Raw genomic sequence first — 24,535 nt, forward strand, 5'->3', positions numbered from 1 at the left:
AAAAAAAAAAGGGGGGGGGTGGAGAGAGGGAAGGGAATCAACAGCAACAAAACACCACCCTGTAGAGTCTTCAAATACCATCAATACTGTTGTGTTACACCAAGGGATGTAATTGCATTGTGTGTTCTTTCTTGTCTGTAATACCACTACTAGATTAAAAGTGCTTGGGTCAGTAATAAGTTTTTTAACATTGTTTTTCTGGTACACTTGTATTTTGTGTTCCAGCTGCTAAGCACGTGTTCTAGTTTACCATAGTCAGTTCTGAAAACATTTAAGTAAAACCAATTTGAAGGGAGTTTAACTAGGTATCTATGGCAAGCAGATACACCAAGTAGCCAAAACCACCTCAGCTTAGACAACTGCTTTAGCAGCAACAGTGTCTTACCTGCATGCATTGGAGGAAGAAAAGTCTATTTATTTGTATTAGTTTCAAATAAAACAATCTTAAATTACAGGAGATAAATATTTACTCTGTTTTACTGTAGACTTTTTAACTTCCCGTCAGTTCTTCAGAGTGCTAGTAAATATACTGAGATTTCTATCCTTGCTCTTCTGTTAATTCATCTTGTGAACCATCATGAGAGAAGACTGCTAAAGAAAAGATTCACTGTGTTGTCTGTGTTATCACAATGATTGTGTAAGAGACATTGATTTCAGTGACCCACCCCTACTAAGCTTATCTCTGTGTCTCTGCACCTGGTTTCCCTTGTTCATTTTTTTCTCATCTGGAGAATTTGAAAGTGGAGTACATTCAGCTGTACATTTTCCAAAGCATTGGGGCATGTTCAGGTGGGCCCTGTGCAGTATGAGTGCTTGACTTAATGAAACCAAGACACAAAGAGCTGCCTTGCATTATGTTTCTAGCCCGATGTTCTGTTCTTAGAATAGTCATTTGCTTTGTGCTAGTATAGGTATGGATCATTGATTATGTAGAGTATACTGCACATGGATATTATTCTGAGGGTAGAGAGAGTTACTTGTATTTTAACTGGAATTCTTAATGTGTATTCTTTTGGCTTACGTGACAACAAGCTCCACAGTGATCAGTACAGAGCATTGTGGGCAGGATTAGGATTACAGTTGCAAATATTGCAATGTGTTCAAATAAACACTAAACCTAAAAACCAGAACAATAACAGAAACTTGTTCAAGTGTATCCAGTGAAATTCATACGTAGACAATGCATCTGAGAACTGCTTCACAGAAGAACCATATTAATATAATTCTTTCAGAAAATCCTGTCTCTGTTGTATACAGTTGTTCTTGGCGTATTTCCCTGTTAAGCAGGGCCATGTGACAAGATGACCTCCAGAGGTCACTTCCAACCTTAAGCATTTTGTAATCCTATGGTTTATCAAATACATTCGTGTAGCAACTTATGAAAGTTAAAGTGTAGTGCAAAGGTCTTTGTGAGTGTTTTTGAGTTTGACTTCAGTTCTTCCAAGAATATAGTGTCAAAGGAAGTGCAATGACACACAGAATTCAGCTACTTCCAACAAATTAATAATTTCATCCTTTCCTAAAGACAGCCACCATTCCAACAGAAAACAGTGCATTTCCTGATGTCTTCCTCCTTTCATCAAAATGTGGAGAGGTGTTTCTTAATATGTGTGATGTAGCAGTCTCCCTTTTCACTGAAGCTGGAATTGTTGTGGGCTTTTTAGTGTGCTGTTATCACTAAGGGGAGTGAAATTTACAGATGTTACTCTTACAATTTAAACCTCACCTTTAAGCCTGAATTTAGTTGTTAGAATCTGGTATTTTTGTTGCGTGACAGGTTCTCTAGTAAAGAAGCAGTAAAGAGCGCAGGACTGTGTTTCTTTTTGGATCAGCTTTTCAATGCAGTAGTTGAAGAACAGACTGTATTATGGACCACTTGAAGAGAAGAAACAGGGGAAGAGATTCATTGCAGCAATTTTAATTCCATACTCGCATCTTGTTACCACTTGTTATGAAATCTTCTAACATGGAACTTTATCTGCCAGAGATATTTTATCAGCCAAATATGTTTTGGGCCTGAAAATTCCTGGCTGGAATATAGTAACAGCCTCAGCCTTTTGTCTGCTTCACGTTGTTCAAATGCTGTTTGAAGTGATGCAGTTGAAATAAGGGACACTTACTCCTTGAGTTTAGAGATCAGTTTTGTGTTGCTGTTACAGTAACAGGAATATTGAACATTAAGTTATGCCCATGGAGCCAAAGCAAGATTTTCCTAGAGGGTCATCAAAAACCAAAATACTATGGAATGAGGTTTTGGAAAACTTGAGTTCATACACACAACTCACAGCTTTTCAGAGGTTGCAGACTTTGTGAATGCCTATGTATTTTATGAAGAAAATTATCTGAATATTACAAGATGGGTGAAAGAATGAATCACTGCAGAGTGAGCAGTTTTAACATGGAAACTGAGAAGTCTCATGTGGAGAGTAAAACAATCAAACACATTTTGAAGTGTGCTGAGCTACTATTCTGTGTTTTTCCAAGAAGAGCACTGTTGGGAAGAAAAGCAAAGCAGCTCACAAATACCAACTGTGAGGTTCTAGTGATTTTGGTGATTACATTAAATACTACATGTTCTGCTTTTTAAACAGCTATGTTAAAGGAAGATATTATATGAAGCTGTGGTTCTTGTAAAGTTGTGATGCATCCCACACCTCTCTTCCCTTAGGCACAATAAAAGTGACAGCTGCTGCTTGGACTCATTCCATCTCAATGGCTTTTTGCTTGTTTTAAGTATTTTTTTCCCCCAAAAGGACAATGTACATTCACTATTACTTATGATGCTACCTGAACAGAAGACTCAGAAGAGAGGAACTGCTAACTTGCCATGAATGAAAGAAGACTCAGTACCTAAAGGTGTTGAGCCATATTCTCAAAAAAGATGAAACAGATGAGTAAAAGTCTGCCACTCTTCAATTGCGTCTTGTAAGAAATGTAGTCAACATTTTTGCACTTGCTGCTTTCTATAAGCAAACTCAGTCTTGCTGTTGGGAAAAGGGATAGAGGAATTTTTTTGTTCTTGCATTTTCACCTAAAGGGCTTGTTATTTGTTAGAAAGATGAGAGCTGATGCATGTTTAGGCAAAAATGTTTTACAGATGAAGTCACCTCTAGCTTACCTCAGCGCCACCCAGCAGTTGTAACTGTGGGTGCACATGAGACTGTTCTGTCTTTTTCTTTACTAGAATTTCTCCTGAGATTTGTTGCAAACCATCAGATAATGGTAGGGCTATGAAAAGCAGCTTAGTGGGAATGGAACGAGCATCTGCTGTTTCTGAACATACGTGAACCTAACAATAGGTTTTTATTCTTCCAGAATGTTTTCCTCTTTTTCTACTATTTAAAACTTTATGTAATTGTTAAACATTTATCCAGAAGAACTGAACATATAACAGTGAAAATTCTTCTAGTGGAGCAAAACCGCTTGTCATTTGGATTGCTGCTAGTAACACATTCTATGGTATTTCATTACAATGAATAAATGTAATGTACTGTGACAGAAGTTACATTCCCAAGTTTAATATTTGTGTAAAGTTAATGTAGAAACAGAATGTGTTCTTGGACAAACTTATTTTTTCAGCTAAGGTAAATCCTGAAATGAGACTGAAAATAACTAAGAAAATTAACTTCCTCCTACCTATCTTTGACAGTCTGGCATACTTAAGAGTCAAACTATTTGCAATACCTTGAAGTTTACAGCTGATTCAACAGTCATAGAGTGTTGCTATACTATCAAATATCTCAACTGAACAACACAATGCTATGTTACTGTGGGTTAGGTTTATACTGACTGCAGGACAAAAGCTGTCTTCATGATCTGCGTCCTTAGGGAACTGGCTTAATTACCCAAAATGCTTTTCTTAATCAAGGCCATGACACTGCAGGGAACAATGGTGTCCCCCAACAGGGGGAAGTTTTTAGTTAGGATAAAATAACAGAGCATCAAAAGGAGAGGTAATGGCTGTAACTTAGGTTCTTGTTGAACAACTTGTACCCGAAACTACCCCTGGGGTTTTTTGGTTTTGTTTGGTAGGTTTTTTGTGTTGTGTTTTTTTTTTTTTTTTTAATCAGTCTAACTTTGTACTTCAGTTGAAATCAGAAGCTGTCTGGATGTTTGAGGTTTGGGGGCTGTGTAGGTGAAAAAGCAATTGAGCACTCTTTGAAATTGAGAGAAGAACAGAATCAACTGGAAAATGAAAAGCCCCAATGAAAAGATAAGAACAAAGTTCACTGAATTTCACAGCAGAGTTCATATGCAAGTTTCTCACAGCTGCTTATGCTATACTGTCTTGCTTGCATAAATAAAAGTGTGGTACCCCGACAGTTTTCTTAAGGACAGAATCTGTGTGCCTCTTAAGGGCATACTATTCATATACTGGTTCTTGTTTGGTGGATTGGTTGAGGCTGGAGGCTGCGTGTGGGGTTTTTCTTTTTGTTTTAGAAGAGTTCTGAACTCAGCCTGTGAAGGCCAGTGGAATGAAGGGGAGCACAAAAACACAAACAAAAAAACCCCAAACCCACACACAACCAAGCATCCAAACAAAGAAAACCCAGCAAACCTTTCACAAACACATAATATAGAATTAAAATGAATTAAAACAGTTCTCTCGCAGCAAAAACTAGTATCTAATATGCATATCTCTGAAAGTTGATACACTACGTGATCCAGTTGGCTGGAGCTTCAGTTGAAGCTTCTCTGTTCTGTGGTTAATAAAGTTTTCTTGTTCTCTGTGTGTGCATGTTATCTGGTGAAGTGTGGCCTCCGTAAGAGGGCATTTAGGTGACTGAGGAAAAAAAAAAACAGCAAATCTGTATTTCTGTCAAACTGTAGGGTACAATAACCTTCAGTTCCCTTTTCTTGCAAAGTGATTTCTAAAATTTCAGTTGTCTTAAACTTGGGAATCAGTTCTCTCTCATTACTCTGAGAAAAAAAAAAAAAGAGGTGTAATATAGTTTAAAAGATATGCAAGGTGAGGAAAGGTGTGACCCTGTGTACTGTTGGTCTTCTCAGTTTTCTGGTTTGGGTGGGGACGTGACTCAACACACTTGCTTTTGAAAAGAACATTAGGAAATAAAACAGACAAATAAGAAACAAAAAGGGCGTTTGTGTATTGGTATAAAGTCAGAGTTATCTAACAGAGATTAAAAAAAAAAACCTTAAAATATAGCTAACTTGGTGTAAAATGCTTTTCATTTTTTTGAACACAACTTCTGAGTTACATTTTTGTTTCCTTTAGATTTTTCCTCTATGAAGAAATGTACTTACATGAAACAAAAAACTGTGTGTATAGATAATGTGGGCAAATACATTGTTAATGTGAACAAGTTGTACTTTTGTGTATTTCTATAAGCTGCTTCTACTGACACTCCTAACTCAGTACAAATTTTGTAATAAGAATAATAATCTTTCAGACACAGGCTTCATGTCCTGTTGATCGCAGACCATTTCAAGCAGTATGCAGGCTTGATGCATTAGAAGAGAAGATAAAGGTAAGTTCCAGACTTATTTTCGTCAACAGATTCAGTTGTAGGAACACCCAAGTTATGCTGTAGTCTTTTGTTCATACATCTGTGTTAAATAAGCTTTCCTAATGAAATATAATTGTTGCTTTAATGTCTCTATTACATATTTGGAGCTAGGAATTATTTTTATTATTTTTTCAAAGCAAGTGTTTACAGTAATAATAATCACAAAGCTCCTATTGCTACATTATAGTATCTTTGAGTGTTGCTGATATATCCAAGAATAGAAGTATAGTAATTGGTCTCAAAGTGTCTTTTAACCAGGTTTTTAAACAAGTGCTGTATCAATTAGCATACAGTCTTGCCTTTTTATTTGTTTGGTTGGTTTTTTTTGAGCTAAAGTGAATCTTATGTGTTCACAGCCTCTGGTTCACACACAAATAAACATGAAAATAAGAGGAATCAATTACTGCAAAGCCATATTCAACCAAAATTTCTGATTTTTTTTTTTCATCTTTCAGCTCTTCTGAATAATAGCTCTCTGGAAAGTAGTTTATCAAGTAGGAAAATATAACTTGATTCTGATAGGTGATCTTGAAAATCTGTATAGAAAGATGCTGATAATTTTGTGTACTGTTTTGAAATTCTGGGGAGAGATTATAGTTTTAAGTAATTCCTAGGCTGTTTGGGTTGCATTTTCCTACGTTTAGAAAACAGACTTCAACTACCCATTCCGTAGTCACCTGCGAAGGAACCAAAGTGACAGACACAGATACTTGCTTCTCATAGAAAACCATGCTAGCATATTTTATCTTCTTCATTACCAAAGAATTAAGGAAGCAGCTGAAACAAGATAAACTGAAGTTTTCATTTGGAAAAGTGTAAAGACTCTATGAAAATGCAGGTTCTTGTAGAACCGCAGTGTAAGCAGGTGAGCATAGAGTAGAGGTCCTGCTCTGAAAGAGCCCCAGGAACAGTAGGATGGATGGAACATGTACCCATAAACGCTGACACGGTGGTCAGGATTAGCAGGGACACTATCAGGGCACTGGCAGCTTTCCCTTCGTCATGTTCATAATTACAATGTTAACAGCTTAAGGAGTTGCATGTAAAGCAACGATTCTAGAATAAAGAGGTACAAAATATCTAATGCAGACAATTGCAATGTAACAGTTGAAGTAACTCCATAGCGTGTAATAAAAATTGTATTGCTTTCTTAGAATTCTAAAGCGAGGGGGGGGGGAAGTTGTGCGAAATCTGTAAGTTATTTTACTCTAGAGGAAAATCAGGGGTTCTTAAGTATGAGGAAGCATTTGAAATTGAGTGGTAGTTCAGCATTTTCCCAAGCTGAACCTTGTGTATTCAGATCAACCAACTTTACTTTAAAAACTTGGCTTCCAAATTCTCAATGGAAGGCAGAGCATAGCTTTGAGATACTTGCCATGGCATTCTGAATGTTTGGGGGTTTTTGGTCCTGAGGCATCAGTATGCATCGCAGCATAGCCAACATTCATATCAAGGTGGGTTTTTTTCTATTTCATGAAAACTAAATGAAAGAAAAATCAAATATGTAAACTGTGAGATTAAAGAAGTAATGACTTGAAATGGTTTCAATTCCTTCTGTTTAAAGTTATTTTCTCTGTAGATCTGAAGAGTCTTTGGATGTATTTAAAGCCCATGTGTACTAAGATTCTAGATTAGATTGATTTTATTTTTCAATACAGGTTCAGGTTAAAAAACAATTAAAGAGGACAGAAGAAGAGGAAAACTGTGCCTGCAATAAGGGAAAATATAGCCATGTGAAGTTGAGAACTTTTGTGAGGTTGGTCAACCACTTAATTTCAAACACTCTAAGTGGACTATTAAAAAAATAAATTCAACTGTTTTAAAATGTACATCATGGATATTAGGTTTACTTTAAAATAAGCTACAGGGTGTTTCAAAAAGATGGACCCGATTTCAAAGATATAGTGATTTCAAGTTGGGCCCATCTTTTTGAAACACCCTGTGTTTTCCATGAGCGGTAGTTTAGCTGTACATTTATCACTGATGTAATTCTCATTTGAATACTTAAAATAGCAAGCAAAAAGTAAGGAGCAAGCTATTTCTTGTATTGAGCTCTGTGCAAGTCGCATTTTTCAAGCAATTCTGACAACTTTGTTATTAATTCGAATAAAGATTTTTATGGATAGATCACATATTAACAATATAAATCTTTTTCTTTGGTTATGTAAACAGACATCCGCTTTCCTGCATGTTATCATAAACATTGGTGGTGGTCTTCTTTTACTGGAAAAAGGTTGTAGCCAAGAACTAATTCTAGTGAGTTTGAGAGGGAACTGTGGAAATACCATTCCTATTTTGAGAAGTTTATCTTGTCACATTGACTGCATTGTATAAGGGAAAGCTCAGGATTACATAGACAAGTTTCACTAAATAGCGATAATCTAAAGTCTGTTTAATGGAATGTACGATATATACTGACTTCTTGAGATTGAATTTGAACCGCTACAGAAAAGATAACTGGAAGTAAGTTACCTTTTGTGGTTCTTAGAAAAAAAATAAGATTGATTTTTTGCATCTCGCCATTCTGATTCACCTTTGGCTTCTATATTCTTCAGAGTATTTATGAAAGTAGGTTATAAGACCTTTCACATGTGACCATGAAATCAAGCAAAATTATGTATTCAGATTTAATACAGGATATTAACTGTTGTTGTGTAAATTAATATTCTTTTTTCCATCAGGAACCTTTGTGAAGCACTGTGTCTTTTAATATATGGAAGATAATATACATGATCCAAGTTCAGGTTTTAATAGCAATCAGAACTCGCTTTGTGTGCACAACATAAAAAGTCCTTAAAATAAGAGCTGATTTTATTTGGGTGTATGTACAGTTAACTTAAATATGCCCAGAAATAACTTTTGTAATATCTTTTGTTAATCTTGCAGAAGAGTTGTGTGTCCAGGCAGAGGACCATTAACAGCAAAATTAAGCAAAGCTGTGAAGAAAAAATACAGTAAGTTGATATTTCTCGACCATTTGCTAGAATTGCTGCTTTTTATTAAGGAACTCGAGAATTTCTTTTCTTGATGAGCCAATTTAATTTTTTTTTTTTTAATTACTTACATTTGCTCATGAAAACCAAATACGAAGAAATACAAGCATGAAACGTAAGAGACCAGAATGGCAGTATGTGAAACTACTGCTGTTCTTATTTTACTGGACAAACTGCCTCTTCAGTTTCAGTCACAAGCAAAATGGATTTGGTTTCAGCCTCAAGTCATTTTCTGCATCAGACATTGGTGCACAGTTTATGAGTAGCTTTTATTCACATTAAGTTTTTTGGTGAGAGTGCAGATGCAAGAAGCACTTATCTGTATTTTGGAGCTGCCATTCTGAGAGGCTTGTTTAATGGATATTGTTTGGTAAGTGTGTTTGTAACTTACAAAACTAAGCAGATGTCTGAAGAGGTGAAAACTGTTTGATATAAAAAACAATTACAAAGGTGCATGCATTTTAAGTTTATTCAGTTTGAATATAAACAGGTTGTAAACACACTTGAGATGTGTTTTCATTAACCAGTAATTGCATTAATGGTTTTGACAAAAATTTGAAACTAATATGCTGAAGTTAAGATCAAAGTTTTGTTACTTATTCCACACAGGTAATATTTTGTTTGACAAACGAAACAAGAAAGCTTTGTCTGTGAAGATAAACAAGGTTGGTTATGATAATGAAACATTTGTATACATTTTTTTCATGAAAGCATTTTTAGAACAGTCTTTCTGCTTATTTTTGAGGTTAACTTGTATTTGTTAATTTTAGTATGATCCAAACACGGTTATTTTGTCTCTTTTTGTCATGAAGGAAATAATTAGAATATAGTGCTGGGTTATATGAGCCCCTCTCTTGGATTCAACCTAGTTTTGTGTTAGTAAATATTTTCATTTCAGTTGGAATGTTACAAGATACTTTAGCTACCCTGTTTTCATTTTCACCAAAATAAGATGGTATCAGCTGCAAGCTGTTAGTAATGTACAATTATATGAAGGATATGAAGGTTTTCATTATTTTCATGAAAACAGATAGTTGTAATCAACACAGTAATTTGTTACATGAATAAGTGGACATTATAGTTTGCATCAAGCTGGGGTTTTTTTGATGGGAGATTGCTTCCAATGATTGTGTTGCCAGTTTTCTTGCTCCTAAATTGTAACCTATAATGGTAGATCAACCTCTAATTTGACTTGAAGGCAGGTGAATGCTTTCATATCTAGTTGCAGTGACTTACTGTGCACTATTCAATAGCATTAATGCCTCAAATGGTACCTGTTGCAATAAAGGTGCATAAACAAAACTAAAGCAAATAAAAACCTTCAGGAGGAGGTACAGGACTCAACAGTTTAATAAACATTCAAAAATTAAAATAATGTAAAGAAAGCACTGATTTACTAACAACTGCTTCGTAAGGCTATTTGTGGAACATCTGGGTAGCTTTTTTGATGGAGAAATGTTGTTATTCAAAATGATAGTATTTTTAAAATAAAACTTAATAGTCTTTTAAGAGAAACTTAAAATTTGCGCACTGATGAAATAGGGCATGTTCTCATCCAAACCAGCTCTCTGTGCCACTTTGATGAAGCATGTGGATAACGATTGCATACTTGAGACATACATTTATATACATCCCATTACAAATTTTATTTTTTTATCAGAGTAAATGTATTCTGAAAGAAAATGATGGGAAGACCCTGAAAGTTCCCATTCTAAAATACTGGTCATGAGAAATGAACAGGGATGTTTTAGTCAAATTTGATGTGGCATTAATCCTTTAGGTGAAAAGACATAAACAGCAGTAACTGCAAATCTCATCATATATCTGTGGAGCTACTATGGTGCCTGCTTTTTGTGAGCTTAAGTCTTGCTGACGTGATTTAATTTCGGTGCACCTTCATGTGTTAAATGTTAATTATTTTATTTTGGATGTCTTTAAATTTTTTTTTGTATTCGTAGCCCAGAAGACAGACCTGCTGGAATGAGTGCATCAGAACTAATTTCTTCAACATGCTTCCGACCAGTGGTAGCAATGAAGAATCCTTTTTTAGGTGCAGAAATGACTGGTTAGTATATGCTAGTGCTTACTATAAACTGATGGATTACTGTATTGTAGATGCCATAGTTCCTTCTGTTTCTCTCTGTGTATAGTGCTTTGAAATATGTTGAATATTGGCTGGTTTTGTGTTCATTGATGAAGACTAGTTAAAGGATAAACACAAACATTTTAAAACTAGTGTTGCTAAGGGCATACCCCAATTTGTCATGTGTTCAGCCTTAAAATATTTAAATGACTGCTTTTAATCTCATTGATTTAATAGAAGTTAAGAAGTTTTAGCTCATATTTAAACTTCCTCTTGAATTGAAACCTTGGGTAGGAAAGGGTTAGTCCAGTTATTACAGCAGCGGTTAGCAAAACAGTTAACAGTAAATATCCTGGTTTGTGTCAGAAACAATCTTTGTTGTTCTTGTTCCTTGTTTCCAAGAAGAATACTTTAAACATACATGAACCAATTATGCTTAATGAGCCTAATACTTCAGAACAGGTGTAAAAAGTTTTTTTTTGCTTGAGAAGATGGGAGAACAAGAGCAGTCTAGACAAACATTATTTGGATAACATGCCCTCATTAAGAAATTATTGTCTGTATGTGATCAGCAGTCTGTAAATGAAGAAAACTTCTTGCCATCCATGCACACAATACTATTAATTTGTCAAGGATGCAAAGTTTCTTCATCTTTCAGCTCCCCAGGAGACACATCTTGTCTCCTATTCCATTCTGTCTGCCTCATTTATTTACGACTTCCTATACATTTACTTCGACTACTTTTTCCCTCTAAACAATAATCATGCATAGTTTCATCATGACTGTTGAAAGTTCTAATGCAGTTAAATATAAAAAGTCATTGATGGAAGAAATTACTGAAATACAAAATTGCCATAGTACAAAGCTACTTTTTGTTATTTTGAATGAAATTTGTATTTCAGTACAGAATTCACAGAAGTCAATGCAGCAATCAGACAGAAGAGACAAGAACTAGAATTGTCCTGTTCATCTCTCCTTGCTCGAGTTGAAAGGTATGTGTTTTGTATTCATAGTGCAAAGGATCTTAATGTAATACTTCAAGTTTGGAATTTTGTTAATTCATATTGCTCTTTAGAATATAATTTGATTATTAAATAGTGTATGCATGTAACTTGTTAAATTTTTGTATATTTGCTGCTTGCTATTTTGATGTCAATAGAGTCTGTATACCAATGCTTTTTTGATACTCAAGCGTAGTAATTCTACTGACTTATGCATCTTAATGTCATTTTTTCATAGAAATGCAAGTTAAAATATATTTTCAATTTAGAAGCTAGTGTTCAATGTGCTTTTTAAGTTATTTCTGTCATTAGAATTTAGACTATGATTGGTTTAACATCAATCTCACTCTGATTTCCCTCCTTCCCCTGTCATCCCCCATTTTCATGAGTTGGTTCTAATACTTCTTTCTGTAATTGGTTATAAACAAATGTTGAGAGGGGCTCTATCGAATGAAACAAAGAATGTAAAATATTTTTTTTTGTTAGAGAGCAGATGCATGTTAAAATATACTGTAAAGATGTTTTCAAGAATATAAAGCAGAAGCATAAAAATAACTGATTTAAAAATAACACAGTAAAAAGTTGGTTCTGTCAATGATTTTAATTTTACTATGTATAATATCTCTTTACTCTCTTTGGCATGAAACAAAGGCGTTCTCTCCAACTGTGACGAGGTTGGAACTTTCGTGGTTGCCTAATGTTCTAATTTTGTGCAGTTTCCAAAACTTGCTACACATGGCTGAAACAACTAACGTTGTTGCTTTTACTTTTCCAGAATTCCTTTAATGTCTTACGGAGCTGAAGCTGAGACCTTTCTTCTCACTTCTACTGCAGCAGCAGGGACAATTCTTCCATCAAATATCAGGCCTTTGGAAAACTTTGGTAAACTTTTTTTTTGTAAGTTTTATTTATAGCTTATGTGAAGTATTGTTAAAATAGGTTTCTTGAAAATCAAGGCTGAGTATATAGTTACAGGTAACAGAAAAAAAAAAATCTGTTTTCGTGCAGTTTGCTACTATCTCAAAACCAGACGGTTTATTTCTGAAATTGGAATATAGAAGATGAACCAGCCGCCCCAAAACTGGCATAATTGTTCTCCATTTGAAGATTAAAATAATAATTCCATTTCTAAATTCGACAGTTTCTTTCATGTTACAACTTATTTTTGTATTGTTCAAGGGTGAATCTCATTTTGATACATTATGAACAGCTTGACATATTTCACTGATGTGTTGTGCAGTGTGAGGAACGAACTATTTTCTGACAGAGGAGTAGCCAGGAACCAGTGCAATGTATGGATCTCTTTCAGTAACCTACAGGCTCTACAGGGCAAAAGTGTTCAAGCTCCAGGATCTGGCAGGGATTTAGACAAAGACATAGAAGGAATTACCTCCTTCCAGTTGCTTTAGCAGCCTGTCTCTCCATACTCAGCAAGAATGTAGGGTTTTTTTCCAACAGGCTGCACAAGTTCAAAGAAGTGAAAACAAAGGAGTGCTGTTTTTTAAAGCTAGAGATAATACCTTCTTTCAATTGGGAGTTATACTGCGTTCACTTGACTAGTAGGCAAAGAGACAGGAGAGATTTGGGTCTCCTGACTTACAAAAAAAATGTGAGGAAGTGAATTTCTGGAGTTAGAGTGAGGTAGTAGAAAGATCATGAAAAAGGTGCTGTGTTCATTCATATTCTTCGTTCTTGTTCAAGGCAATTATTTCACCTCCACATTACCCAGTGAAAAATTGCTAAGTTGCTTCCTCAGGCCTCTGATGTTTGGCAGCGCATTTTAACTGGTCCGTAATAATTTCTGCTTCTAGTAGTAATGAGTCTACATGCTAGGTCATGTCTCTTGACTTCCCTTCACCTTTCTGCTTGCACAGTCAGGCTTCTATGTTGGTATGCACCAGAAGCAATAAAAAAACCCACAGTTTTTCTCTCATCAGGAATATGATTATTTAAATAAGCTCCAAATTATTTTTCAACAATAGACTATTTAGAACATGTGAGTAATTGCTGTTGATAATATCAGCAACAGATGTACAAATACTGATAATGTTGTAATCTCCTAACACAGAACATGGAACTAAATCCCCTATGGTAGCTTTTGGGGGAGAGGCAGGAGATTTTCAGTTTGAGTCTTGACAGCAAAAGGAAATTATTTTTTGAGATATTTTTGTTTTAAAGTTTATCTTTAGTACAGAATTTTCTTATTTGTTATCTTGATTGAAACTTGGATACTTTTTATATAAGCATTCCACTTCCTCTTAAAGGTGTGATAATGACATGTGAAATTATCCATTTTTGTATGTTTGCGGATGTTCTTGTCACACTTGAACTAAAGCTCAGATTTTTGATGTAATATATTACTTACAGTGTGGACTAAGTGGAAGACAGTCATCAAGATTAAATCATAAAACATTGTAGCTGACACTAAAGTTTTCAGTCATCTTCATGTTAGACTTGAAAACTACCTACTTATAAGAAGCATGCATAAAGTAAGAATTGTATTGAAAGTATTTAATTTCCTGGTGAAACCAGGGGATGTTGGATGTGAAGATGACCCTGGAGGATTTTGATTACGTTCTTTTGAGTTGAGTGTTCCCCATTCAGTTTTCATACAGCAACTGAGAAAAAGACAGACATGCACAAAAAAAGATAAGGACAAAAGCAAGGAGAAACCTCACCTGAATGCTGTTAAAGACACATGGCAAATATGTATAAAGGAGACAGGAGCAAGGTCTTCTCTTACAAGAAGTGTGAGAGAGGAAGGGAAAGGCGGAAGATGGAGGAAACGGGACACTGGGACTTTCTGCAAAGCTGGAGGACGGGAGAAAAAATAAAAATAATGAAAATAGATGCATACCAAAAAAAGACAAACTGGATCTTGTGATTCGAACTGAATTGTGCCTGGAAGATGGTTGCAGAAACTGCTTTTCTTCAGTATTTGCACACGCCCCACCCCATCTCTTGGTCATACCTAAAGTGTACACATTTTCATCAGAGTTGTAGTTAGCAGTTGCTTTGAGAGTTGTGCAAGGAGGCATTTAAATATCAGTGATGATGATGTAACTGCACTGCCTGGATCTTCCCCTAGGCTGCTGCAGTGTTTTTGTAGGTTCTCTTACCTTTCATAGTCTTAGTACTAATTTGACCTGAAAATGCATTAGTGAATCTGCAAGTGCCATTGTGATTTAGACTGGAATTATGCCGTACTTTTGCGTGATGAAAATATTTTTAAATTAAGATTCAGTGAGCTGAAATGCCTTGTATTTGCTCCAAGTCCAAAGCTTGTGAAGCTTGTCTGTTAAAATTTTACAAGTAGTAAGGAATGCTAAAAAGAGGCTTGCATTTCATAAGTAGACTTGGAAAGTGCCACCAAAAAAATCTTGCCTTTTAATTCTGTCAGGATTCCTACATTCCATTTGTATTCTGAATTTTTATTATTGCAGAGTGATTTCCTCCCATTGAAAATCATCCCAGATGTTATATGCCATTACAAAATGTTAATATCGGACTTGTTTTCTGGGCTGTTGTGACAGGTTTGAAGACGTAGTTGGTCTGAGACAGCCCCACGTGCTTGAATCACTGCTGGTTAACCACTGTGAAGTCACTTTCTAAGAAAATTATTGGGGAGACTGTTACAGTAGATACTTCAAATAGTGCCAGTCACCTAATACTCCTTTGGAAGTTCTTCACCACACATGTTGTTTTCTTTTAAATGTGTGGTACCTTCTGTAGAATCAATACTACTGGTTTTCATTATCCTAAGTGATAACTTGATCAGTGGACATCCAAAAACCAAAATTGGATATTTTTTTTTTTTGTTCAGGCAAATGATGATATGTTTATAAGGGAGCTCAGAGGAGGTCATTAATTGTCCTGTGCTCTGCTTTAGCCTTTTAAGGGCTAGTGAGGTGACTGTGGAGTCTAAGGTTATCAGATAAATTTTACGTTTAATAGACAGTGATATGGGTTTGATTCTGCTAACAAAGTAGAAAGTGTTTGAGGATTTTGTGCTGTTATGTACTTGTCCTATTCCTATCTTATTTCTATATAGTTCGTTAGAGAATATATTGAACAAGTGTTTTAGTGCAGTAAAAGCTTGGAGAATAATGTTATACCGAGAGTTAGAATCAAGACTTTGTGTTGTGTGATAAATGCATTGCAAAACCTATAGAAATTAACCTTGCTAAGGGAGTTTCTACTGTCCGTGTATGAAAATGAAGATGTAAAAAGAACTAATTTAAGCACCAAATTCTTTATGCTTTCTGAAATCTACACAAAGTATGAAACAAATTAATGGACATCCCAATAATTGAATTTAGTTTTAAAGTATTACATTCAAGTATATTTGCTTAATTATCATTAGACTTTAATTCCTGAGCTGTTCATAGGTATCAAGAGTACATTCTGTTCCCTTTGCAGTGAATATGACTCTTGGCTTCCCTACAAAGACTTCTGCCAAATTGTGGATTGCATGAAATTAATATAGTATAAAAGCAAGAAGTCTTGTGCTGCTGTGTGTGACTTACGGTCATTCTTCCTGCAGTTTTAGCTGTTTTTTTATGTACCCAAGGCCGACCCAAAACTTGTACTCCTTATGCAGGTGGTGAGGTGCTGCAGGTACCTCAGGGGCCTTGCTGCAGAGTTCGACTCTGCAGAGTGTGCAGGGTCTCTTATAAGTGGTGAATGAGTTTGCACTGCCTGAAATTCAATGTTGTAGAGGTGTGTGCTGTCCTTGCTGCTTCTGATCACCTCTTCCCACGTGGTCATCCACTGACAGCATTTAAAAATGTTATTTTCTGTAGTGTTGAGCTTTATTTCTGTAGTATTGAGGCTTCATTGCCAACAGGCCTGCATTTTAGAATGAAAGGAGTATACTAAGTGTTGTGTGGTTAATTTGTTACTTCTGTAACAGTTGTCGCTAAGTGCTGACTGTCTTTAAACGGCAACATCAATGGTAGTTTCAGTGCGGATACCATTACTGTCCATATAGCTATGCCAACACTGCTTCTAAAATGTGTATTTAGATGTCACTTTAACTTGATTCTGGTTTTTGAAGTCTGCACTGAAAAAAAAAATATCTACTTAAGCTGTGGCACTATTTCTTAGTAAATCTCGCATTGTATTATTTGAGGATATCTGTTAAGCCAGGCAATGCCATTTTATGTTCTTAACTGTGTTTGGATAAATGGTTATTATCAAACTTTAATGGATTCTGCTTTTATTAGAATCTTTAGGCAAAGGATATGCTGTTGCATGTACCCAAGAAGGAGAAGAGAAAAAGCAGGCTTCTGGTTCATCTGGCACTAGAGGAACTAGAAGGAAATCAGTTAATACTACTCCTAGAAGAAGGTCTGCACGAAACAGCAAAAATGAGACTCTGGGTCAATCTCGGCGCTCACCTCGATCAGGCAGTTCTGCGTGCGGTACCCCTGATGGGAATGACCCGTCTCTGAATAAATCTCCTTCAGAATCAGAGAAGGCTCCTCCAAAACGAAAATCTAAAAGAGTAGTAAAACAACAGTCACCTGTGGTTAAAAAGAAACTGAGGAGTTCTGCACGTTCTGAAAAATCACTCAGTGATTCAGTGGAAACTGATGATGTTGAGTCTGAAGCAGTTCTAACAGTAAATAAAGACCAGCAGTCAGATAGTGAAAGTGATAATGCAAGCCTTCTGCAGAAAAATAATGCAGAAACAGAATCTGCTAATGGATTGGAAAACTGTAGTGAACATGCAGAAATTGAGGGAACTACAGGAGAACGTGACAAAGAAGATGATACTTCAGGCAATACGGATCTAAGTTCTTCTGTCCAAGAACCTCCAGTACTAACTTTGGCAGGTGAAAGTCAGGAAATTGAAGTAAAAGATGTTACTGAAAAAAATGAAGATCTTGAGAATCAGGACCTCTGTGAAAATACTCTTGAACAAATGGAAACAGTAGCTGGTCCCAGAGATGAGATATGTGACCATGCAGCTTCTGCAAAAGTAGATCAAACATTGCATAGTCCTCAAAATGAATTAATGGAGAATGTAGAAACTTTGACAGGAATAGATCAACCTGTTGCTAGTCCAGAAAATGAGTTGTTGGAATATCAAGAACCTTTGGGAAAAGATCAGCCATTAGAAAGCCCCAGAAGCAAATTGCCTGAGCATACAGAAGCCATAGAAATAGTTGATTCTGAGGCTGAAGAAAAAACAGCAGTAGACTGTGCAAGTACAAATATTCAAAACTTCAGTGCTGTTCAAGACAAAGAACCAGATACATTGATACACAATATTTCTATGGACAGTACATCAGAACAGTCCTTAAAAGAGAACACCGTGCCAGAAAGTGAAGAGGGTAGAACTTCAGAGTCACCCCAGGTAAATGCTGAACATAAGCATTTTGGTGAAGATAACAATGAAATGATACCAATGGATTGTGACTCATTTTGCAGTGACCAGAATGAAGCACAGATGGAGCAGTTACCACCAGTTGAAAGTACAGAGCAAGGAGAAGCAAACTCTGTACAGTGTGATGCAGGAAATGGGACATCAGTTTCAGGGCTTTCTGATGAAAAAAATGAAACTGTTCCTCAAGAAGCAGAGTGCAAATCAGAACTCAAAGATAAAAAGGCTCGAACTAGAAGGTCTAGATTTCACTCTCCATCAACAACTTGGTCTCCTAGGAGAGAGGGCAGGAAATCTCAGTCACCATCCCCTAAAAGGGACGCAACCAGAGACAGGAGCTCAAGATCACCCAAGAAGGAAACTGTGAGGGAGGGAAGGAGATCTTCATCTCGTTCTCCAAAGAGAGAGACACCCAAAGATGAAAAAAAAGCACCATCTCGATCTCCCAAAAAGGAAACTGCCAGGCAAAGCAGGAGATCGTCTTCTCGGTCCAGAACAAAGGATTCGTCTCCAAGGCATAAATCTAGATCTCGAAGCAGTGATAGAGATAGTCAAAGAAGAGATCGCGACCGAGAAAGAAGAAGTAGGAGGTGGTCTAGGTCACGGTCACGATCTAGGTCAAGATCACGATCTAGAACAAGAAATAGAGGCTCTTCGTTCTCTAGAAATGAGAGGGACAGTCATTCACCTCGATGGAAAGAGAGATGGACAAATGACAGCTGGAGGAGTCCCAGAGGAAATGATCGATACAGAAGAAGTGAGCAAGAGAAACAGAATGAATGTCTTAAAAAAGAGAAGGACAACACAGGAAAAAATGATGATCAGTGTTCTGCAGACAAGCGGAGAAATGACTGTCCAGACTGGGTAATGGAAAGGATCAACTCTGTGCCTGATGCCAGGAACAGAGAGAGGGATAAACCACACTGGGAAGATGGCAGGCATGATAACTCAGGACACTCTTGGAATAAAAACTTCAGTTCAGGTTGGATTCCAAATCGAGGGAGAGGTCAGCGTGGCCGAGGCGGGCGTGGAAGAGGTGGTTTCATGTATGGAGACCAGAGTGAAAATCAGTGGCAAAATAGAAAACCGCTCTCAGGGAACTCAAATGGTTCTGGGAATGAAACTGCAAGGTTCCCAGAACATCAGCCATACAAGCGTAAGAATGAGCAAGATTATTCTTTCGATACACCTGCTGACAGATCTGGGTGGACATCTGCGTCCAGCTGGGCTGTAAGAAAGACTTTACCTGCCGATGTGCAGAATTATTATTCAAGAAGAGGACGCAATTCATCAAGCCCGCAGTCTGGATGGGGAATGAGACAAGAAGAGGAGACACCTGAACAAGGTATTCATAGTTTCAAAACATAAAAGCTTAGTCCCAGCTGCAGTTGCTGAGTAAAATCCCAGTCACACTGACCTATCTCGAGTTGATGGGTTCTTCAGAATAATTCAAGGAGAACCTGCAGTCTTTTTGCAACGTGGAGGTTTGTAGGTGTGGAGTTTGGGGATTTCTTGTGTTTTGATGGCATTCAGATGGCTTTTTGGTTTTGCTTAAAGTTAGATGCAATTTAAGGACTATGCATCTAAAAGTGCTACTTAAGTAAATCGATTTGGTTGAAGATAAAGTCTGTCCTCTTCGTGGTTACTTTTAGCATAGTTTTAAAAGGGTAGTTTGTTTTCAAGGAGATTTGCATTTGCCTGTGCAGACTCACACAATAGACTCTATAGATACAAATCCTTCTGTTGACATTTACCCTGCTTCTGAATAAGCGTTTTCTGCTTTATGTGCTTTAAAAAAATCTAGGGACATTTATAAATGCAAAATTTGTACTTCAGCTATACTTCAGCATTAAAATTCCCCTAAAGCCTCAATAGAAGTCCAATATTTTTGAGTATTTTATATCTAAAAGGTAACTGCCCTGACAGAAATAAAACTTTTGGTAGGAAGTGAGTTAACTGTGGATGAGATTGATTCTGAATAGCTGAAAAGTCACCCACAGATTATTAATGCTCTGAACTAAAGGGTAGATGTGAAGTGTATATAAAAACTGTAAAATCCAGTTCTGAAGGCAGCCACACTTGCCCATTGTCTTCTTGGTTTGTCTTTCATTTTTATCTGTTTTCATCCTTCATGCCAACAGTTTTCTCCCTCTTTTCAAAGCCAACTGCATCAGCGGCTTCTTAGTTCTGAGACAACTTTGTTAACCTTCAGTCTGCTGCAGGCAAAACTTACCAAACCTTTATTAAAAGCATTGTGTTATTTACAGACTTCATTTCACATAGTTCAGAAACAGGCACACTGTTACGTTAATTTTTGGAATGTCAGTTGAGCTGGAATAGTACTGTGATCTGTCAAAGCTGGATAAAACAGCTTCGGTTGGTATCATGACGTGGTCCTGGGCAACCTGGTTTTGCTGACCCTGCTTGAGCAGGGGAGGTTGGACTGGATGTTCTCCATAGGTCCCTTCCAAACTCAGTGATTTCGTGATCCCCTCATCTTTAAAAACAGTGGTTTGGGCTGAAGCATAAGAGTTTAAGGTCCCAGTCTCTGTGGATAGGTGACGGTAGTCAAGGAAGGGATTCTAAGGGAAGAACTTCAGATTATAACCCATCAACTGATTCTCAGAGCTAATTTTTTTATTTTTTTTGAAGGCTTACTGCTTGTATCTAGACTTTATTTTTTTTTTACTTCTGTTGATGATAGAACAAGAGAGTATTTTTTTTAAAATAAGTGCCATCCCATGAGGTTACTTTTACTTCTAGGCTTTACCTCTTGTACTATGACAGGGCTTTTGAACAACTCTTTTGGAATATGAACATCTTAATTGAAATTGTTTGAGGATGATTTATTATTCAACAAGAAAAACGATCAGAGTATTTCTATAGTTACCAGAAGTGGCTGCAGTGAGTGTGTGTGAATCAGGCAGAGGGAAGCAGAACTTCGTGTGTGTTATAACGTATGGGTAAACTTTTGCAATTGCAGAAGCTGGATAAGTTCTGTTGTCTTTTTGCTCTTTGGGGGAGAATTATTTCGTTGTGATGAAAGAACTTCTTAGCTGTGCTATGGGAACAAGAAAAGGAAACAAATTCAGAGTGCAGGCATCCACAGTAACTTGAATGTAAACTCAGAAGTGTTTGTCTCCATGATATGTCTGGTGATGAGTGCTGTGTAATAATGTAATGCACTATCTTTAAAATATTCAGATCATAGAAAACTTTCTGTTACTCCATACTTCATGAAGAGTCTATAAAACAGAAGTGGAGCGAGGTGTCTAAAGTGCAGATTTTCTACTTCATATGGATCTCTTTTTTTTTTTTTTTTTCTTTTGATAGATCCGAACTCCAAAGACCAGGGCAACCAGCAGAGTGATGGCTCCCAGTTACCAGTAAATACGATGCAACAACAAATGAATGTAATGCCACCAGTGAATGTACAGCACCAGCCCATGAGTATCTTCCCGTACCCAGTGGGTGTCCATCCTCCTGTGATGAATATGCAGCGCAGTCCTTTCAGCATCCCCCCTCCCATGCCCATGCATCTCCCTGCTGGAGTGCCTCTCATACAGGTAGCTGCTCCCACCAATTTGTCTCAGGGATTACCTCCACCTCCACCTCCACCCCCACCATCTCAACAAGTCAACTACATTGCTTCACAGCAAGATGGAAAACAATTGCAGGTATGCTTTGTCAGAAGCCGTGGCATGGGCAGGAGTGACGTAACATCAATTAAGGGTTTCTTACATCTAATAGCATAGTCTTGATAAATTTATACTTGCAGTTTCTTTCTCTCTTGCCTGTCGTCTTCCACCCCACACCAAATTTAAAGTGGAAATCTCCACCAGGACATGGGTTGGTTTGGGGCTATAGCTTTTAAGTAATAACATACAACATCATAACTGGATTTTTGTGGTAACGAGATGTTCTGGTGGGTAGTGGAACACTGAACAATTTCATCAGTGTTGTCCATCACATTTTTCTTAGGAGTGCCCCATTTCTAAAACTAAGTTTTCCCCTTCAAAACTTGATTTTTAAGCTTTAGAAAATGCTTGTGTCCCTATCCAGCAGGGTGTAGGAAGGGACCTGAACCTCTTTGTTGCAATTCTCGTCCCATGGGGTGTATCAGCAGAGGAAAATTACCAAGTACTGCATGGCACCCATTTCTTCCACATTTCCATTCTCCAGCTGTCACTATCTCAGTGACATATCTCACACATACACATTTTTTATTCTGTTTAATCTTTTGAGCCTGTTGATAGTTTCCCAGCTTTCTGTAATATGTTTTACTTCCCCCTTCTTGCTTGAATCTCTTGGTTTTGCATGCCCTGTTTGAGACCTGACTCCCACTTAATTCCTCTAGTTTCAAAAAGACTCTAATGTGCTTGCAGCAGGTGAGACCATCTTTTTGTGCCTTTCAAGATACCTTAAAACCACTTTCGTGTACCTGAACTCCTCCTGTTTCTATTAAGAGCTTTTATATCAGGGAAAGGAACATGAACAACTTGTGCATACCTTCCATAAAAATAGTGTGGAAATCAGCTACTGAACCAAAGCACGTACTATTGCTGCTCTTTCCATAGCTGCTGAGGCTTCTAGAAAGGCACATTGTTGTACTGAAGGATAATGTATTGACTACTGGTAATTTTTAAAACAGGGTATCCCAAATGCTGCTCATCTAAGTAATAACATGGGCGCTCCAGCCTTGCCTGCTCCAACGGCAGTCCTGGGAAACGTGGGAACAGTTCAGGGACCAAGCGCGGGTAACGCAACATCCTCAAGTCACATCAAAAGCTCTAACACAGCTGTAAAATTGGGAGAAAACAAAGCAAATGTAACAGTGGAAGCCAGCGCAGATAGCTCCAAGAAGGACCAGGCAAGTTCGAAGTTGAGAGTGTGCATGGTGGGTGTGTGTGTGTGAAAAATATAAATATATATAATATATAAAATAAAAATGTCGAGATAATAGAAAATAGCAAACTCTGACAATACCCTTTCTCTGTAATATACTCAATACCATCACGTACAGGATATTTTCATGGCAGCTGTAGGACATAAACTAGCAAGTCGACTCTCTTTGATGTAATTTGCTTTAAAGCAGCACTGTTACGAATCTTACTGCAATTGTTGTGGAGCAACATTCTGTTCTTAGTAAAGCACAGCTCCTATGAGAGCTGAACTGTGAGGGGAGCACAGTTTTCTAGTCTTCTATAGTAACTTCTGTCTCTGGAGTTTTAATTTGTGATTGATAAAGATACATATGCAGGCACTGAAAAATAATACTTCTCTTTTTTTAATTAGAAATTGTTAATTCAAGAGAAAGCAGCACAAGAGGTCAAACTAGCTATTAAGCCTTTCTACCAAAATAAAGACATCACTAAAGAAGAATATAAAGAAATTGTGCGGAAAGCTGTAGATAAGGTAAGTTGGCCTGTTAATCTGAAACGCATGCGTTTCAGTTGAGGTGGGTTTGGGGTGGATTTCTTGATCTTGTGGGAGCAACCTGGGAGGGGGGGAGCAGGAAAAGCAAAAATACCTTTGGTCTTTCTCCATCCACAAGAGCTTTCTCAGCTCTTCAGAACATAACTCACTTTGTGTTTGAAAGAGCTGAATGAGAATTGGGAAGTATTAGGGAAGCAATTGGGAAAGTACTGGGGGATTTCGAAGTTATTCTGCCTGTGATGGAGAAACTTGGGGTGTCAGGAAGACAAATGATGTGAAATAGGGGTAAATTAATGGGAATCTTTCAAAAGTGTTTTTTTTTTTTTCTTCGAAACTGTTGTAGGTTTGTCATAGCAAGAGCGGAGAAGTTAATTCTGCAAAAGTGGCAAATCTAGTGAAAGCGTATGTAGACAAATATAAACATTCACGGAAGAAAAATCCTGAGGAGGCTGTCTCCTGTGAAAGGAAATAGAACATGGTTTCAGTTTTTAATTTTATTCTATCCGCAAAGTGCAATTTCAACATGAACCGTTAATCGAAAATTGTACATGGCAGTGATTTGAATCTGCTTTTGATAAAATTATTTTTCAATGTAGTATATAATGTTTTTGTTCTGAAGAAATATAGATCTACAGGGCCACTTCTTTATTCCTTTTTAAAAACAGATGTCTAAAAAGAAAAATGAAGGTGTAAAGAAGAATCATTAGGAATGTACGATTGTGTGGATACTTAGATGTACAGCATTTTGACTTGAATAACAGTGTGTTAAATTAGAAACTTCTGTCTGAGAGTACATTGGGTTTGGAACAGGTATGTACAGTACATGTAATCGGTCAGATTAAAGTAATTTGTTTCTTTTGATTTCTCCCTAATTATAGCAAAGATAAAATAATGTATTGCCTTGACAAATATTTCTAGTGTTAACTGGACAGGCTGAATGCAGGGGTCACAATGTGTATATAAAAAAGCACACGGAGTTGTCTGAACAGAAGAACTGTTTAGATTTTAAAAAGAAAAATCATAAACAGTAAAAGGCAGTGCCCAAAGCCATGGCCGCTGCACATCTGTTGTAACACCAAATAAAAATTATGCTGCTTGGTTTCGTT

General features: G+C 36.9%; 1 protein-coding gene across 4 annotated transcripts in view; it reads left to right on the forward strand.

The window, feature by feature from the left end:
• SCAF11 (SR-related CTD associated factor 11) overlaps positions 1-24,529 on the forward strand; it is a 44,394-nt gene extending 19,865 nt beyond the window's left edge. For all 4 annotated transcript variants that reach the window (XM_065838435.2, XM_065838417.2, XM_071802855.1 and 1 more), the window contains 12 exons: positions 5,412-5,489; positions 7,187-7,284; positions 8,415-8,482; positions 9,131-9,186; positions 10,480-10,586; positions 11,507-11,596; positions 12,381-12,487; positions 16,831-19,338; positions 21,327-21,670; positions 22,645-22,863; positions 23,289-23,408; positions 23,773-24,529. In XM_065838435.2, the coding sequence (XP_065694507.2) occupies positions 5,412-5,489; positions 7,187-7,284; positions 8,415-8,482; positions 9,131-9,186; positions 10,480-10,586; positions 11,507-11,596; positions 12,381-12,487; positions 16,831-19,338; positions 21,327-21,670; positions 22,645-22,863; positions 23,289-23,408; positions 23,773-23,901 (3,924 nt within the window). In that variant the 3' untranslated portion in view covers positions 23,902-24,529. The remainder of the gene's footprint in view (positions 1-5,411; positions 5,490-7,186; positions 7,285-8,414; positions 8,483-9,130; positions 9,187-10,479; positions 10,587-11,506; positions 11,597-12,380; positions 12,488-16,830; positions 19,339-21,326; positions 21,671-22,644; positions 22,864-23,288; positions 23,409-23,772) is intronic.
• Positions 24,530-24,535: the final 6 nt, after the last annotated feature.

This window comes from Patagioenas fasciata, chromosome 1 (genome assembly GCF_037038585.1).
Source record: "Patagioenas fasciata isolate bPatFas1 chromosome 1, bPatFas1.hap1, whole genome shotgun sequence".
Taxonomy (NCBI): Eukaryota; Metazoa; Chordata; class Aves; order Columbiformes; family Columbidae; genus Patagioenas; species Patagioenas fasciata.